General features: G+C 40.8%; 1 protein-coding gene across 1 annotated transcript in view; it reads right to left on the reverse strand.

Moving 5' to 3' along the window:
• LOC147636667 (respiratory burst oxidase homolog protein D-like) overlaps positions 1 to 12,901 on the reverse strand; it is a 65,375-nt gene extending 52,474 nt beyond the window's left edge. Inside the window, exons 1-6 of the mRNA XM_086800130.1 lie at positions 11,576 to 12,901; positions 10,810 to 10,975; positions 10,603 to 10,651; positions 10,334 to 10,447; positions 9,199 to 9,447; positions 8,907 to 9,068 (exon numbers count right to left, since the gene is read on the reverse strand). Coding sequence (XP_086656256.1) covers positions 8,907 to 9,068; positions 9,199 to 9,447; positions 10,334 to 10,447; positions 10,603 to 10,651; positions 10,810 to 10,975; positions 11,576 to 12,275 — 1,440 coding nt within the window. The 5' untranslated portion in view covers positions 12,276 to 12,901. The remainder of the gene's footprint in view (positions 1 to 8,906; positions 9,069 to 9,198; positions 9,448 to 10,333; positions 10,448 to 10,602; positions 10,652 to 10,809; positions 10,976 to 11,575) is intronic.
• Positions 12,902 to 16,197: the final 3,296 nt, after the last annotated feature.

Here is a 16,197-nt window from a genome sequence, read left to right on the forward strand (position 1 = left end):
ACAACATTAGGGATGTTCTTTACATGTATATTAATAACACTAGGGATGTTCTCTCAAAAATATATCATGAACATGTTTCGTGGTTTCTATATTGGTCAACGATCAACAAAGGAAATCATGTGTTTCTATGAAAAGTAGTGATGTGACAAAGAGTGGTGCTATAAATAGCTAGAGGCATGATACTATACATTAGCCATGATGAGTTTTGATTGTATGAAGACAAGCAACTTATGTTTTGAGCACCCATATTTTGTTTAAAGTATGTATGAAAGAAGGTTTTGAAAAAAGAGGGTCATAGTTTTGTTCAGGAAAAGAAGATAATGCTCAAAATTGAGCTATATTAGCAACCATGGATGATTAATGCTACCAAAATTTTTTCAAGACATGATTTTTCCTTTGTGTACAAAAGAAAAGAAAGCTTACTTTTTTATGTCAAAGATTTTTGAAGAAAACAGTGAAGAGGGTTGTGTGGATGTTGAAACCCATCCTTGTTAGATGGAAGAGCCGAGAAGACTATTTAAAGATGGAAACCAAAGAAAGTCATGTTGATTTGAAGACAAAGAAAGCATTAAAAGAATGGTTTGTTAAATCCCAAAGCATACGAAGAAGAAATGACGACAAGAAAATTTCTTATACTTTTGGAGTTAGGCACATACTTGTGAATTTGGCTTAAAAAGTTGATGTGGATCTTACAAACAAAGGCTTGGCATGAGAAGCTTGTTGCTTTGTGTAATAAGTTTTGGAGATGGAGTCACTACATGTGAAGGAGATAAAGAAGTGTAGCTAAAACAATAAAAAAATTATTTTTTCAAATGGATTTTCCTTGTTTGGATGGTTTATGCAAGTTATGCAACAAAGCTTTCCTTTAAAAAAATGTTTAAAAAAAAGGAAATTTCATTATCTAGATGGTTTATGCAAGTTATGAAATAATAAAAAATGTATTTTTCTTGTTTAAAAAAATGGATTTTCCTTTTATGCAAGTTATGTAACACACACACACACACACACACACACACACACACACACACACACACACACACACATATGTATATGTATGTATATGCATATGTATGTATGTATGTATGTATATATATGTATATATGTATGTATGTATGTGTGTGTGTGTGTGTGTGTGTGTGTATCTATTAGTCCCAAAAAAAAAGAATGGTCAAAGGCTCGTCAAAGGCCACTTTATTGAGGGGATGTGTTCGTGAGTTCCATGTGATGGGGTACAAAATAGCCATGTTTAAGAAGTAGGGTGCATGTGTTGGATTCAGGGTGCATGTGGTGTAGTTGATTAAAGAAGACTAGTACGGGAATCACGTGATGCTACATCATTGTTTGGAATGGCATATATATCACGTTCAATTTATGTGTTTTTACACACATAAAGTAACTGCAATGGTATGTGCGTTCAAGAGCACGAGTGTAAGAGTGAGTGTGAGTGTGAGTAAGACACACAAAGACAAATAGAATGCTAATGATTTCATGAGTCACCCTACATAGTTGGCAATTCATCACTTTTCCACAAAATCTTTTCCCAAACATGAATCTCTTCCCAACCGTTAACCCAAGCTGAGCGAGAGTGTGAGTAAGAGAGACAAAGACAAATAGAATGCTGATGATTTCATGAAACACCGTACATAGTTGACAGTTCATCACTTTTACACAAAATCTTTTCCCAGAAGTGAATCTTTTCCCAGGCGTAAACCCAAGGTTGTTATTTCTCCTCTGAAAATTTCAAAATTAGGGCTCCTCCTCCTACCACTTGTTAGATTCTCAGAGAACCTTCAATGAATAGATGGAATAGATAACCAGGTTTGAATCCCAACCGCGAAAACAGATTCCAAGCCCCTCTGCAACCCGTGACCACGTCTTGTAAGCAGACAGTCTGGTCCTAGGAAACCATGCATTACTTATAGCAAGCAGTCACGGCATAGCTCAACGTAAGAAAGCATAAGAAGATGGCTGATGCAGGCTCGACCTCAAAAAAGGTCTGCAAGGCTACTCTTCAACGCTTCAGTTGCTCCCTTAATGGATCGAGTTTGCGCGGAGTTCAAGAATTCTTCGAACTGGGGGCTTTCCTCTGCTTCACGGGGATGGTGCCCATACACGAGGGTTTGTTATCCATAAGTTCCACTTCATGGGAAAGAGGTGATGGTTACCAATGCAGCACAGAGAGACCTCCTATGAAGACCTCTTTTGTAGCACCCTCCCAAGCTTCGAGGGGGGGCTGGTACATGCCATCCCGTGGTGCCCCTCCTTCGATCCGGAGCAGTCTGCTCCATTAGCACCCAGTCTGGGTGTCCTTCTCACAGACCTGCCATATTGTATGTGGTCAGAGATTAAGAACATCGCAGGTGTCCTCGGTAAAGTTTTTTATGACCTCTCTCCATGGACCAAAATGAAGGATAAGGCCCTCAAAAATTCTGCATAACGTGGGGCATAAGAAATGATACCCTCAACGATCTGTCCATCCCTGAATGCCATGATATCTATGTTGCCAAGTTTGGGCCTTTCCCTGACTCTTGGTTGGGCCTTTACCCCTGACTCCTATTGTAAATGCAGAGCCGGGGCAATTTTCCCGTGTCTACCCCTATCAGCCCATGAATGGAGGCGGCCAGAGGCAAGAAGGATGAAGCCTACCCAAGGATGGAAACCCAGAAAACACTCAAACGAGGAGGAAGCTGCTCCACCGGCAACAAGGAAGCGAAGGATGGCTCATCCCCGGACCCCTCGAGAAAACTAGATTGACCGAATGCAACAAAAAGCTCCTCCTCTTCAGGTTATCTCCTTGCTAGTAGGCTCCCCTTGTTTTCAAAGGATACCAATACATAATATCTCCCCCTAGCCGAGGGGTCACTCAAGAAGGAAATCCAAAGGGCTGTAACTACTTAACAAGTTTTCCATTCTGGCGAACCTTGACAAAGAGACATAAAAGAATGACGGGAAATACCGGCATGACTCTATTCTCTGAACCTATGCATAAAGACACATGACTCTATTCTCTAAACCTATGCCTGCATGATTCTGTTCTCTAAACCTATGCATAAAGACATATGCACAATCGCCTCATGGAACGTAAGGGGATTCTATTCCCTAAGGAAGAGAATGGAACGCATGAGCATGTGGCACAAATTTAACCTGGATTTCCTATGTGTACATGAACTGAAAATCGGTGGGAACACAACCCCCTCTCTAAACGGGTAGAATATCTGGTTGCATTATTGCCCCCCTTAGAGGGAGTGGTGGTACAACAGTATGTGTGGGGCCAAAATGGGAGATCTTGCGAACACCCAAAGATTTGAAAGGAGGCCATGTGACAGTACAGGTCAGGAAAAATGGGGTGGAACTGTTAGTGTGCAGTGTTTATGCTCCTCACTGCTCTGAAGAGTGGGCTACCTTGTGGCAAGAGTTCACTGAAGTGTTGGTGGATGAAAATTCCATTATCATAGGAGACTGCAACACGTGTGAATCGAAAGAGGACACACTGACCCAAGAAGGGACATGGTGCAGTCAAAGGCTGAGGCTTGGAATCCGTGAAAGCATGTATGAAAGCTAGTGAATGCCAAGGAGATGGACCCTTGAGGATACATGTCCTTGTTCACATGGAACAACATGCATGAGATGATGACTGGAGAGCAGCTTGCCTCGACAGATGCTACATCTCCAATGGTGCATGGTGGATAAACCCGTCCTCTAAGCTAAAGCCATTTGCAACATAGGCCTTCAAGAGTAACAGGTCTGCACAAAACAGAATTTGACAAGGGCACACACCAAGCCTGGCAAGCAGCAAGGTGCCAAGGCGTACACCTTTAGAGGTATAGGATCGTTGCATAACCTGCTCCATAAACTTCTGTAAGAGATGGGAGGAATGAAGCAAAGAGACTCCTCCAAAATGTAGGAGACTATTTAATGGCTGAAGACAAGAGGAAAGCAGAGGCTGCCAGGACGTAGGCTAGAGTCAAGTGGCTAAGGGACAGTGATACCCCCACTAATTTCTTCTTTAGAGCAAGTGAAAAAGAAGAGAACTAAAGACGACATAGCCAAAGTTGTGGATGCTCAAGCATGATTATAATGGGGCCATAGGCAATTGCTTTGTTGAACACCTGTCAGCCCATGAAGATAATGGGGCCATAGGCAACTGCTTTGTTGAACACCTGTAGCCATTGGTATGAGGAAAGACTAGACCATGCTAGCCAGGATGGCCAACAAAGTCGCAAGGGAGCAAGTGCATGTATTAGCGAGGCCTTTCTCTGAAGAGGAGCTAGAGTATGCAGCTAGCGAGATAGGAAGGGAGAAATCCCCAGGACCTGATGGGCTCCTGGTGGAATTCTATTAACATTTCTGGCCACTCATAAAAGGAGACTTATGCACAATGATTAACTTAGCACGCAGGCTGGGGGGACTACCCAAGGAAGCCAAGCTTTGGTAGATCAAGCCAATTCCCAAGAAGCCAGATAGGCTACTAGTGGGAGATTGGAGGCCTCTCACTATGCTGAATACATCCTACAAAATCATGGCCAAAGCCCTAGGTTTGAGAATCAAGTTCATGTTGACCAAGCTAATGAGCCCTGATCAATTTGGGTCTGTACAAGGAACATGCCTGAGGTAATACTGAATATCATATGTGGTATTGGTTATGCACTCTCAAGGAATGTGAGGTTTATGCTTTTGAACCTTGATCTGCATAAGGCCTATGACAGAGTGCTTGATAGAACTTCATTAGTGATGTACTGCAACACCTGGGCTTTGGACATAGATTTGACACTTTCAAGATTGAGAAGTCTGTTAGGAAGGGATCCCCCTTGCTTCGCTGTCCTGACTAGTATAAGGCCTTATAAGAGACCTCAGGCTCCCCAATGACCAAGGGCAATTTGCCTGCACTCGGGGGTCCAAAAACAATAGCCACCACGAGGCTGAGGCCATCCACATTTTCAAGGACGAGGTTGAGGAATTGAGTAAAAAGGATACTTTCAAATGGTAATACGCCCATGGCTGACAGGTCCTTCGGCTCTTAGGATGCCCGATTGGTGTTGACATCATGGCCAAACAAGATGCGAGCACACAGAAGTTGACCAAAAAGATGTCACACTGGAATATCTATCTCTGGTTGGCAGAATAACAGTAATCAAACATGTGCTCTGAGCCATGGTAATCTTTGTAGCTACCGTTTATGTATTTGAAAGAACCCTTTAGGCCAAGGTGGAGAAGATCCTCAAAGATTTCTTATGACAATGGGGAACTAGCCACAACTGGCACTCCATCCCATGGGAGCAAGCTACTAGTCCTAAAGAATGGGAGGTCTGGGGATCCCAAGCCTCCAAGTCAAACCTATCGGCCTAGTCTCGAAATGGCTAGGCTAACGAGATTAGACACTCAGGCTGCTTAGTGCATTATAGCTCGGTGGATGCTGGAAATTGCTGGAGGGATGCCTGGGAGATGGAGGGATAAGCTCTTCTCTGGAGTCAAATGCAAAGTCAAGCAGTCCCCATTTGTAGCAGCGATGGTAGGCTGCTGGCACAGTCTATTGGCAGAGTGCACTTGAGAAGGTAGAGCGAAAAGGCCAAAGGACCGCGACATGAGATGCTTTCCTCCTATAAAGTGTGTGGTGGTTGAAGGCCCGACTACTTGAACGGCTGACCGTTAGCCAGTCTTGACATCAACAAAGCAAGAAAGATCCACAAGAAGGTAGGCCGCGGCACCTTTGGAAGGACACTACAGAATGGAAGGACTTGCACAAAGTCATAGAACAATATGGTCTCTCTCCAGGCGAACAACTACTGCTATGAACGATCCAAGAGCAAAATGCAACCGACCGGCCATCTGCACCATTTATCTCAAACGAAAGTGGTGGAACAATTGGGTGTCGAGACAAAGCCGAACCACTGGACCAATAATCACACGAAGACAAAGGAAAATGGTTGGCCCAACTGCCCATCATATGGGGCACTAGAGACCCCGTGGCAGCATGGAGAAGGAGGATAGTACACAGGAGGCTCCCGACACGACTACATAATGTCCCATATGTTGTTGTACGGACGAGAACCGTTTCCACCTCTTGTGGGCAAGCAAGAACACAAGAAAATTCCACCTTGAAAGCAATCGCTCTTCCGCGACACTAAGAGGATGAAGCCAGCACTACGGCAATGGATCAGCCATCCTACGAATTTTTGGGATGCGAGAAACAACATCCATCCTACACATTTGGGAGGCGAAAAATGGTGATACACATTTGGGAGGCGAGAAACATCACCATTTTGCGCTCTACTCTCCATCCTACACATTTGGCAGGCGACAAACATCCCCATTTTTGGAACAAGCACACGCGCTCAAGTCCGCAAGTCGACAGCATACAAAGGAAGTTCAAGCTTTGAGCCTGCGTACGTCAATGGAGTGGCTATATGCGAACCCTCCTTATAGGATGTACAGAGGTCCGCGACACGACCTGACAAGATCACTTTGTAATCTCCTCCTCATAAATAAAGATATCTCCCCCTCTCGCGAAAAAGAAAAAAGAAACGAGCAAGTAAAACTGTTTAAAGGTGTTAAGATACCATGAGCCGCTTTTTTTCTTTTCTTTTCCTATAGTCATACACGAACGCTGATAGTTTATCCCAACACCAAAAAAACAAAAACCAAACCTTTTTTACATTGCTCAAAAATAGGGTTTGTGATGAGATAGTTGCATACATATTAATTAGTTACATGCAATATTAATGGTGGCATGGAAAGCCCTATTGGCATTAAGGTGGTGAAAGATGTATTTCTATGAATTTGTCACGATGATATGACAAGCATCCTTAGCAAAAGTTTGTTTGGAAAAAATTTAGAAAAGGGACAAGTTTTTAATGTTTTATAAGTTCTCTAGTGTGGTGGCTATGTCTTAGGGGGGTCACTCTAAAAAAACCCATATAGCACATGCACTCTATCAAAACCTATATAGCATGTGCATGAAAGCATGTATTTAAAACATTTTTTAATTCTATCTATTTTTTAACGCAATTGTTCACCTTTTTTTGTCTTCATATTTGGTAGTAATGTGTGAACACGCTAAGACCAATCGGGACACTTTTTCCCTCTTTAGAAGGTTTTTTTCCCATGCTAGTATACACCCATCTTGGCGTATACGTATCATCTTTGTACAGGACACATTCATTATCTATCTATCATCTCATTGTGTGGTCCCTTGAGCTTCTGCACTGTGTGTGTGTGTATTCATGTAACCCTATTTCCAACATTTGGTATCAAAGCATACGCTCTTCACCCTTGTTTGTTGTTGCTTACCCTTCACCCCGAGTCACATGTCTTCTTGAATCGAATCAAGGTGCCCTTCTGGGAGAAGAAAGAGGACCTTTAAGTGTGCAGTGTTGAAGTTTTTTCATTTCGGGGTGTTTTGAGGGCCATTCGTGCAATTTTTATTTTTTTGCAGACATCTTTGGGGACCAAATTTGCACTACTCTTCAGCAGATTCTGCAATAATATTATCAGATCTACTGTCTCTTACATGTAAATCTTTCATGAATGAAATGACTCCTTTTTCTTTATGAAATTATGGATTTTTTTTTCAAAATCGATTAAAAAAACCTCTTCTGTAAATGTATTTCTATAAATTTATCTTAAAATTTTGAATTCAAGAACCCCTTCATTTGAACTCACGTGGTATACTTATATATTTTAAGGTGACCCCCCCCTCTCGAGGTGTGCAGATACATGTCAAAGCATCATAAGACACTTACCACATCGAATCTTGTCTACTAGCTACAATTTAGGGACTTCAATCTCTAAATCTTACGAGTAAAATTTCTACTCACTTTACTCTGTATTTCTTTCATACACCGTGTAGGTATCCATTGTCAGTAGTCTTATTAGTAGCCACCTTCGTTGCATCAAAGGATCATTTAGCACTTGTTGTAGGTTGCGTGATTACTTGCTTAGGTATTATTAAAAATAATAGATAGTGATGTATTTTGAATATTATTCGTTGGGGATAAGCTTGATAGGACTAACTACTCGTTATGATCCTATATGATGTGGCATGCATTGGTAGCCAAAGGGCTATGGAATATCGTTGGTATACTGAGAAATGTCCTAGTTCTTCTAGTGAATATGATGTAGAAGGCACATCTGTCGACATGGACACAATTTCAAATGGACGTTATAATAAGATAGCATACCTCCTACGTAAGAACAAATAAAGTGGCATGGAAGAGATGCGAAAGCACATGCGTTGCTTGGTTTGTCAGTCAAGACAGGAGTATCATTCCTCGCATTCGGTCATGCAAGACTGCTAAACATGCTTGGGATACACATGCGTTGACCATTGTACCAGGTATGTAATGAAACAAGTGTTGCTTATTTATGGTAGTAATTAAAGTTGGAGCATATGAATGAAGGAGACTCTAAGAAAAAGATTCTCTCTAGAACATACATATCTTTCACACATACAAGTCTAATTTTAGTTGAATCAAGTACTTGAGTAATAAAGGAGAAGCTATAGAAGGACATGTGCAATTGATCTATCTAATGGGTCCAATGCCTTCTAGAGAGCTTTTAAGTGTGTACTACCACATATACACCAGTCCATAACTTATACTTGGGCTAATGTTTATATTTCCAATATATTGACATTGTATTAATGTTTATATTTCCAATATATTGACATTATATTAGTACTTTGAGAAAGATCAGCCCAATGTTATAGAGTATCCCTTATGATCATGAAATTGAAGATTGCAAAGACGAAAGAAAAAATTGTCTCGGTTGGAGACGGACAGGTGGCGTGAGAAGTGCAAAACATTTTATTAAAGAAGTTCTAGCTTGTTAGAGTCTTGAAGAAAAGAAAACTAACGCTTGAATGGTTCCTTGGTGGTGGATAAGTGCTTGGAGCAAAAAAGGGGACCAACCTTGTGGAGATTAAGATTGTCATCAAAGGGGAAGACATTGCCCAAAAACGTGGATCGAAACCACGTGATCGTGTTGCGACAAACGGGCAAAAGGATGAGAGCCATGTTGAGCTTGAGAGTCTCCGCAGCCCCTTTTGCCGTGCAAACGCAGTAGCCCATCACCTGAAGTCACCACAATATAAAAGAACCAAGATGGTCCGTTAAAGTTACTGTATGCTTAATAATTTAGTTGAATGCTAGAAGATCAAATAGATTCTGGATCTCTTTCATGCAACATAAACATTAGACTAACCTGGAATGCCGATCGGTTCTTGTACTGGATAAACTTCCAAGTGAAGAGAGCAACCATAGCTCCCACCCACAGGCTCAGCACCCACAAACGTTGCCACTGACTTTGCACATGGAAATTGAGCTTCTCAAGAAGCTTCCTTAAAGGCCCACGACAATATTGAAGAGGAGCAGGCATTAATGGCATGCTCAACGTTTGACTAGTATCATCAAGTTCGAATCCTTCACGGAACAATGCCTCCAGCTGCGAGAGCTGCAATGCAAAGTACAAAATTTTCAATTGTTTACCGCTACTATTAATGTGGAGACTACACAAGCTCCCCCACGAGGGACTGAATAGGAAAGTGGACGAACATTAATATGCTTTGCGCTTTCTTTAAAAGAGTTATCAATTCAGAATCAGAATCATTAGGTATTATCTAGGTTTTGACTTATCTAATCATTGTATTTATTTGAGAAATGTGAGGTTCAAGTTTCATTCCTTGTACTTATGGTGCTTACATGTGGTTTGTTAAGCTGGCTATGCCATCACTTTTATCATATGGTTTTCTAGATTGCGTATTGTTTCAAACATGTACTTTACTTCAATCAATTAAAGAATTCAACCACATTCTTTTGTCCTGCCTTTGCAAAAGAGTTGTTTTTATCTAGAAAACCCGCTCTCCTGTTTTTCAAACATGCAAAAGACAAGATTGGTTTGCTTACTATTGTAATATTTTTGGTTTTTACCTTGAGATTGATGACGTAAGCAAAAGTTACGTCATTAAGAAATGTGAAAACAAAACTAGGATTTGCAGAGAGGTAACCAGCTGAATCAGATACTTCTCCCTAAAACAGTCGTATAAACTGTTTTGCCAAGTTTTCTTCGTAGAGGGAGAGAGGGAGAGCTGAGAGAGAGAGAGAGAGAGAGAGAGAGAGAGAGAGATCGTAATAATTGTAAACCCCATTATCAAATGCCAAATACTATTTCGTTCTAGAAGTTGGAGAATAATTTTTGAACAATATGGGGCGAGTTCTCCACGGCGTCAGGCTTGTGCGTGTGTGTGCGCGCGTGTGCGTGCGAGGGTTATGAAGTATTTATTTATCTCCCCTTGTTGTTAATTGTTGCCTGGGGTCTGTGCATCTGGATATAGATGTACCTCGATGTAGCCTTTGTTGTCTCGGTCAAGTTCTTCCATAATCAAGGCTGCATACTCCTCGGCTTGCTCCCTCATCATGGATAGCTTATTTGCTGATGCACTCAAAAGTATCACCTACACACAGCATGGCCCCAGCACGATCAGTACCCGGCAATGCAAGAGCACCACCACCAATGGCAACACGCAACAACCAAGAAAAAATTATGCACCATCGATGCACTGAATAGTTAAAAAGTACACGAGTCCAAAACTAGGCGCCGGCGTCCTACCTCTTTGACCTCTTTTTCGGCAATCCGGCCATCAGAATCCTTGTCACATCTGCACGTGAAATGAAAGAAAACGGCTTTGACTCTTTGAAATGTTAGGTTGTTTATTTTGTTGACATGATATTCAAACGTGGGTAGCTGACAAAACTAAATAATACTGAATCTGCCTGCGCCATGGAGGTTAATTATATGAGTTATAATTATGCATACAAGTCGAAGAAGATTTGGGTGCGCGAGTGGAAGCTGCGGTCGGAGATCTGATTCCAATACTTGCAGAGGTCGTCTTTGGAGATCCATTTCACCTTGTCCACCCCTAGCATTCTCCTTGTCAAACCATCCAACAGCTCCACCGCAAACTCCTTTGACTCTCTCATCCCTGCAGCACCATCAACGTTCACCCATAAACCACCTTGCCAAATTTATAGTCTTTCTTTCTCTTTAGAAAATGCAAATTGACAACGAAGAAAATGAAGGAAGAAAACGTGTCAAGAAGAAGTTTGGGTAGGTATTAAATCCTTCAAAGCCCAAAACATTAGCGTTAAGTCTTGACTATAACATTGAAATTTATAATCAATCATTAAGGGGGACTCCGCTTTAACGTTCTCGAGGTGTGCCAAATAGGAGCTTACTAGGAAAGTAAAAAAAATCACTAGCATTGATTCCTAATTTAGGTACAATATGCAACTATTCCAGGCACAAGTCCCTGAAAAAGCACAAGTTGAAGAAAGGCCCCTGAAAAAGGATCAAACTTTGGCATTTCGCACATGAATACAAATGAGGTCCAACTATTATTACGGACTTATTTCAAAGAGATGATACAATCATCACAATCGAACATTTCGGAGCAAAATTTTTGATTTTCACAAGTGCAAGGATTGATGAAGTGCTGCAAGTTTTCATTAGTTATGGATCAACATAGTGCGCCATCAGTTGAAAGGCATGTTCATAATGTGAGAGAGAGAGAGAGAGAGAGTACCAATGCATGCAGCAAAGTCGGATCGGCTAAGCATGCGGCTGGAGGGATTTGCCAATGTATCGAATCGAGTTTCCACTTCTCTCCAAAGGGCCTCTGGGTCCTTGTCATCGGTGGTCTTGTTGATAAATCTTAATCCTTCCAAAGCTTGCTCCGTCCTGGACATGGACTTTGCAAGCACCGGCTGGTGCGCCAGCGCCTCTGGCGTGACCAGTAAGCGATCTCTCTCCCTCTCCGGAGAGAAGCTAGTCTTACTAGTGGGCAACCTTAATCGCCCATTAATGGTACTATTGTTACTAGCTTTTCCCTCATCATTTTTCGCCCCTTCATTCTCGTGCTGCATGTACTCTTGCAAGCTCTTCGACGTCGGGCTCCTCAAAGGGCTACAACTCCGCTCATCATTATTGTTGTTGTTGTTGTTATTGAGAATATTGATGCTGTGCCCACCCGCTTGCTTTACGCTTCTCAGTGACACATTATCTTGCCTCACATCTAACGTTAACTCTAGCATCACCCGTTGGTGGGATTCGAAGCCAGGCGCACCACCTCCAGTACCCCTTGAATCATCTTCAACACTTGCATGCCAGTGCACAGCACCATGATTGTTTGCATTGGGATTTATCCCACATTCGACGCTGATCCCAAGGATATGCTGGCTCTCTGTGCAGGGAATTTGTAGCGATGTTTTCACTGGTTCAAACATTTTGATGAAAAATAGCACTAAGCCAATTGTTTTAGCCTTTCATTGAGCACTTAGTACCACAAACAGCAGGCTTGGGGCGCACAAAGGTTATGAAGCTCTTCAGTGGCCTTAACAACCTTAGAATATTCATGCTGAAGGTGGCCCTTGACATCTCCAAAAGGCTGCCCGGGCATTTCAATTGCTGTGCTATCTCTAGACAACCTTTGCTGGCTAATGTTCGGATCCAGAGAAATGTGTTGCAAGCAATGCTCACTAATTAGGCTTTTGCACCCTAGTGAGGAACGGCAAATGCATATGAACGTATGGGTAATGATGGAGGAGTTAAGCCTTCCAATTCATGATTAGATGTAATTGAACGTCTTAAGAAATATGCTTTAATGTGGAGGGAAACTTAACGAAAGCATGCATCATGATAAATACTGCAATGAATGTCCTAAGAGTAAGAGAAATTGTTACAGTCACTAGGCACGAAGCATTCCTGCAGGAAAGCAAAAAGCTATGAGCAGATCAAAAGCTCATGAAAAGAAGAAGTGAAAGGGAGGAAAAAGTGAAGGTGGAAGTGGGTGATGAAGGGCGCCAGAGGAGAAAAAGAAGGGAAGGTGGTACGTGAAGAGAAGGGGCCCCCTCAATCAACAAGGGTAAGTAAGAGAAAGAGCGTGTGAAGAAGAAGAAGTAGAGCAAAAGATGCGATCAGCAAGCAACAATTTGAACCTACCCACACTCAAACTCCGAATCCATCTTTGAGCGATGCTTCCATCACAACAAAAAATTATACGCCATATAAAAAAGAAGATAATTTAAAGAGAGCATACACAGACTTAGCCTTAGAGCATTTTAGTTGAGCTCATCATTCTCTCACTTAAGGCTACAGAATTGGGGTGAAAATAGACACTAATTCACAAGTACAACAATTAACTAGTGGAAATCAACAAACAGATCATCGATCGATCGGTTGAATGATTTCGACGCTTCAATTCTCCTCAGCCGCGTTTAATCTTCACACTAGCATCATTGCATTCGTCACCAATAGAATTTTCACTCATGCCTTCAATTCATTTCTTGTTTTGCTAGCTTTACTATATTTATTCATTTATTATCACTTTTTTTAAAACACAAAAAAAATAGGAGGTGATCACGACCGCACTTCTAACAACTCCACTAAAGCTCACCTACAAAATGTATCTCTCTCATGCCCACCGCTTTCCATGATCAACGAATTTTCAAACCCCCAACAAACCTGATTAACCACTTGATTAATGAAGACCACATAGCTGTCTAGATATTTTGTTGCTGCATGGACGGGATTTTGTCGTATAGAATCCTCAATGTATTACTCATCTAAGCACACTCTACAAATGTTTCTCTCTCTCTTTCTTTTTTTCCACTACTACTTGTCAAATGTGAATAGGACATGCTAAAGCTTGAGGTGTGAATAAAACCCTAGGTCTTAGCTCATTAATGCTAGCTCACCACCAACTAAGCTTTGCCATGCCTCGACATGCTTTGCCGCACAAAAATAATAAGAAAACGTCATACTACTTGGTAAGTTACTATACAACAATACATTCTCATTAGGTTAGGTACGTGGTCATGATTTGTGACGGGTTGAGTGACTTTGGTCTTCCTTCAAAATGACGTTTTTTAAGCTTATCTTCATATATGGCCACTCAAAATAAATAAATGGCTGTATTTAATTAACGACCCAAATGCCAAAAACTAGTATGATGCCTTTAGAAATGCAGAGCCATCATGAAGAGTAAGCCATTAAGTCACTCTTCAAAGCTTTCACTCATCCACACGTATTTATTCAAGCCATCATGAAGAGTAGGCCATTAAGTCACTCTTCAAAGCTTGTACAAGCCCTCCTAAAAGACATTACAAGCCCACATTTTCTAATATAATTCTACTCTTTTCAAAATAAAAAGAAACTACATTAGTATCTTACAAGGATGATTTTTGATGGGCTGGCTCACCCTTCAAATTGACGGGTTTATTAGTCGAGTGTCTCTTTTACCTTATTTTTTCATGATCACTCAAAATTAGTGCCTATATTTGACGACCAAAATGCCCCCAAAAAAGGGCTTAATGCCGATCAAAAAGCAACCTTGGTATCTAGTGGTGTTTCTAATGCTAAGTCATTATTCTTGCTTATGTATTATGTCATCATTACTTGAAGTACAAGAAGAATCTATATGAGGATGATCAAGCATGTTTCTAGTTAGGTAATTAGTAATTGTGTACTAGTTTGTCCACTTGACTAGAAAGATGCAAGAAGCCAACTTTGATTAAAAGTAAACCCCCTCTTTTGTACTCTATGCAAGGGTTGTTTATCCTGACCATACAAAATTTGGCACCCCATTACAATCAATGAACACACTTTTTTTTTTGGGGATTTTAAACATACACAAACATGCACATGCACGCTCGTTTTTTCATTTTACACATACACACACATGTGTATGTGTGTGTGTGTGTGTGTGAGAGAGAGAGAGAGAGAGAGAGAGAGAGAGAGAGAGAGCTCTTAAATTCTCTAGGCTAGCATAATGGTCATAGTTACAATTATATAAGAACATAACAAGAAGCATAAATATAATTTGATAGAACTTAGAAAACTACAACAGTGAATCATTTATGATCATTCAATGCTTCTCCAATTCAAACACATTCAACAATGCATAAAAGAATGTTGTTTTATTAATTTACATATGTGTGTGTGTGTGTGTGTGTGTATTCATTTGTGTTTTTTGAATTTAGAGCATACTACATGTGTGAGAAATTGAAAGGAAATGTATTAGGAATTTTTTGGACCCAAAAAGGGCATCCTAAAAAGGATTCCTAATTTTAACAGATTAGAGCTTAAAAAGCTGGGCTTAAGGGAGACAAAGGCTATGATGACCCCTATTTTTTGCCTTGCCACACCAGCCATACCCCCCTAGTTTCACTTTTTGAAAGGAATATTCTCATACTCTCTCTCTTACTTTTTTACTTTTCTCATACTTTCTCTCTTACTTTTTGAATTTTTTATCTTCACTCTCTATAAATTGAATCTTTCTTGTTGTCAGTTTGAAATCTCCTTTCTCATTAACTCCCACCATATCTCCCTTCCACATCAGCAAAACATTCTCGTATTTAGGTGGGTCCCAAAAAGTGAATTTTTTATTTTTTATTTTTTTACATTTTGAGGTGAAAAAAACACCACCCAACCAATATGTATGATGAAAATAAATTTTTTCCTCCAAAAAGCTTGTAATTCAAGAGTCATGTCAGAAGCCTGTTAGGAGCCAGTACATCCATAACTAACTTTCAGGTCCCCACAACCCCATAAACATAACTACCTGTCAGATCCCGAAATTGTGGGGACCCCAAAAATTATTATTTTTTAATTTTTCTCATAAATATAATTTATTGATGAAAAACTCCATGTTAGTATATTTGTATATCAAAAATATCATTTTCTACTTAGAAAAATGGATTTGTGTTAAACCTGCAACAACAAAGTTTTAACAGTCTCTCTCACTCACTCCCTCTCTCTCTCTCTCTCTCTCTCTCTCTCTCCCTATGAGGATCTCTGTGCTTTAGCTTTTTCCTCTGCTTAGCTATGGAGCCTTTACAAGCTGTGTGTGTAGCCCCTTGTGAAGCTAGAAAATGGAAGGTTGATTTACACATTCGTATTCCTGAAGAGTATGGCAGCTCTAAAAAAACCCATCCTACTGATGCACAATCTATCCAAGCTCGTAGGATAGCTAAGGAGAAAAATGTAGATCTTTGGGTTGATGGGCATCTCTATCCAGTTGACCCTCCATTTAGAGCAAACCCTCCTTTCCGCAATTTATCATCTTTTATGCAATTTGTTGGTGAAGGAGAGCTTGGCTTGTTAGGATAATGCAGAAGATTGACTACAAGTGGAGCTTGGCAAACCCAT

This window comes from Cibotium barometz, chromosome 7 (assembly GCF_041138505.1).
Source record: "Cibotium barometz isolate CiBa-2024 chromosome 7, ASM4113850v1, whole genome shotgun sequence".
NCBI classification, from domain to species: Eukaryota; Viridiplantae; Streptophyta; class Polypodiopsida; order Cyatheales; family Cibotiaceae; genus Cibotium; species Cibotium barometz.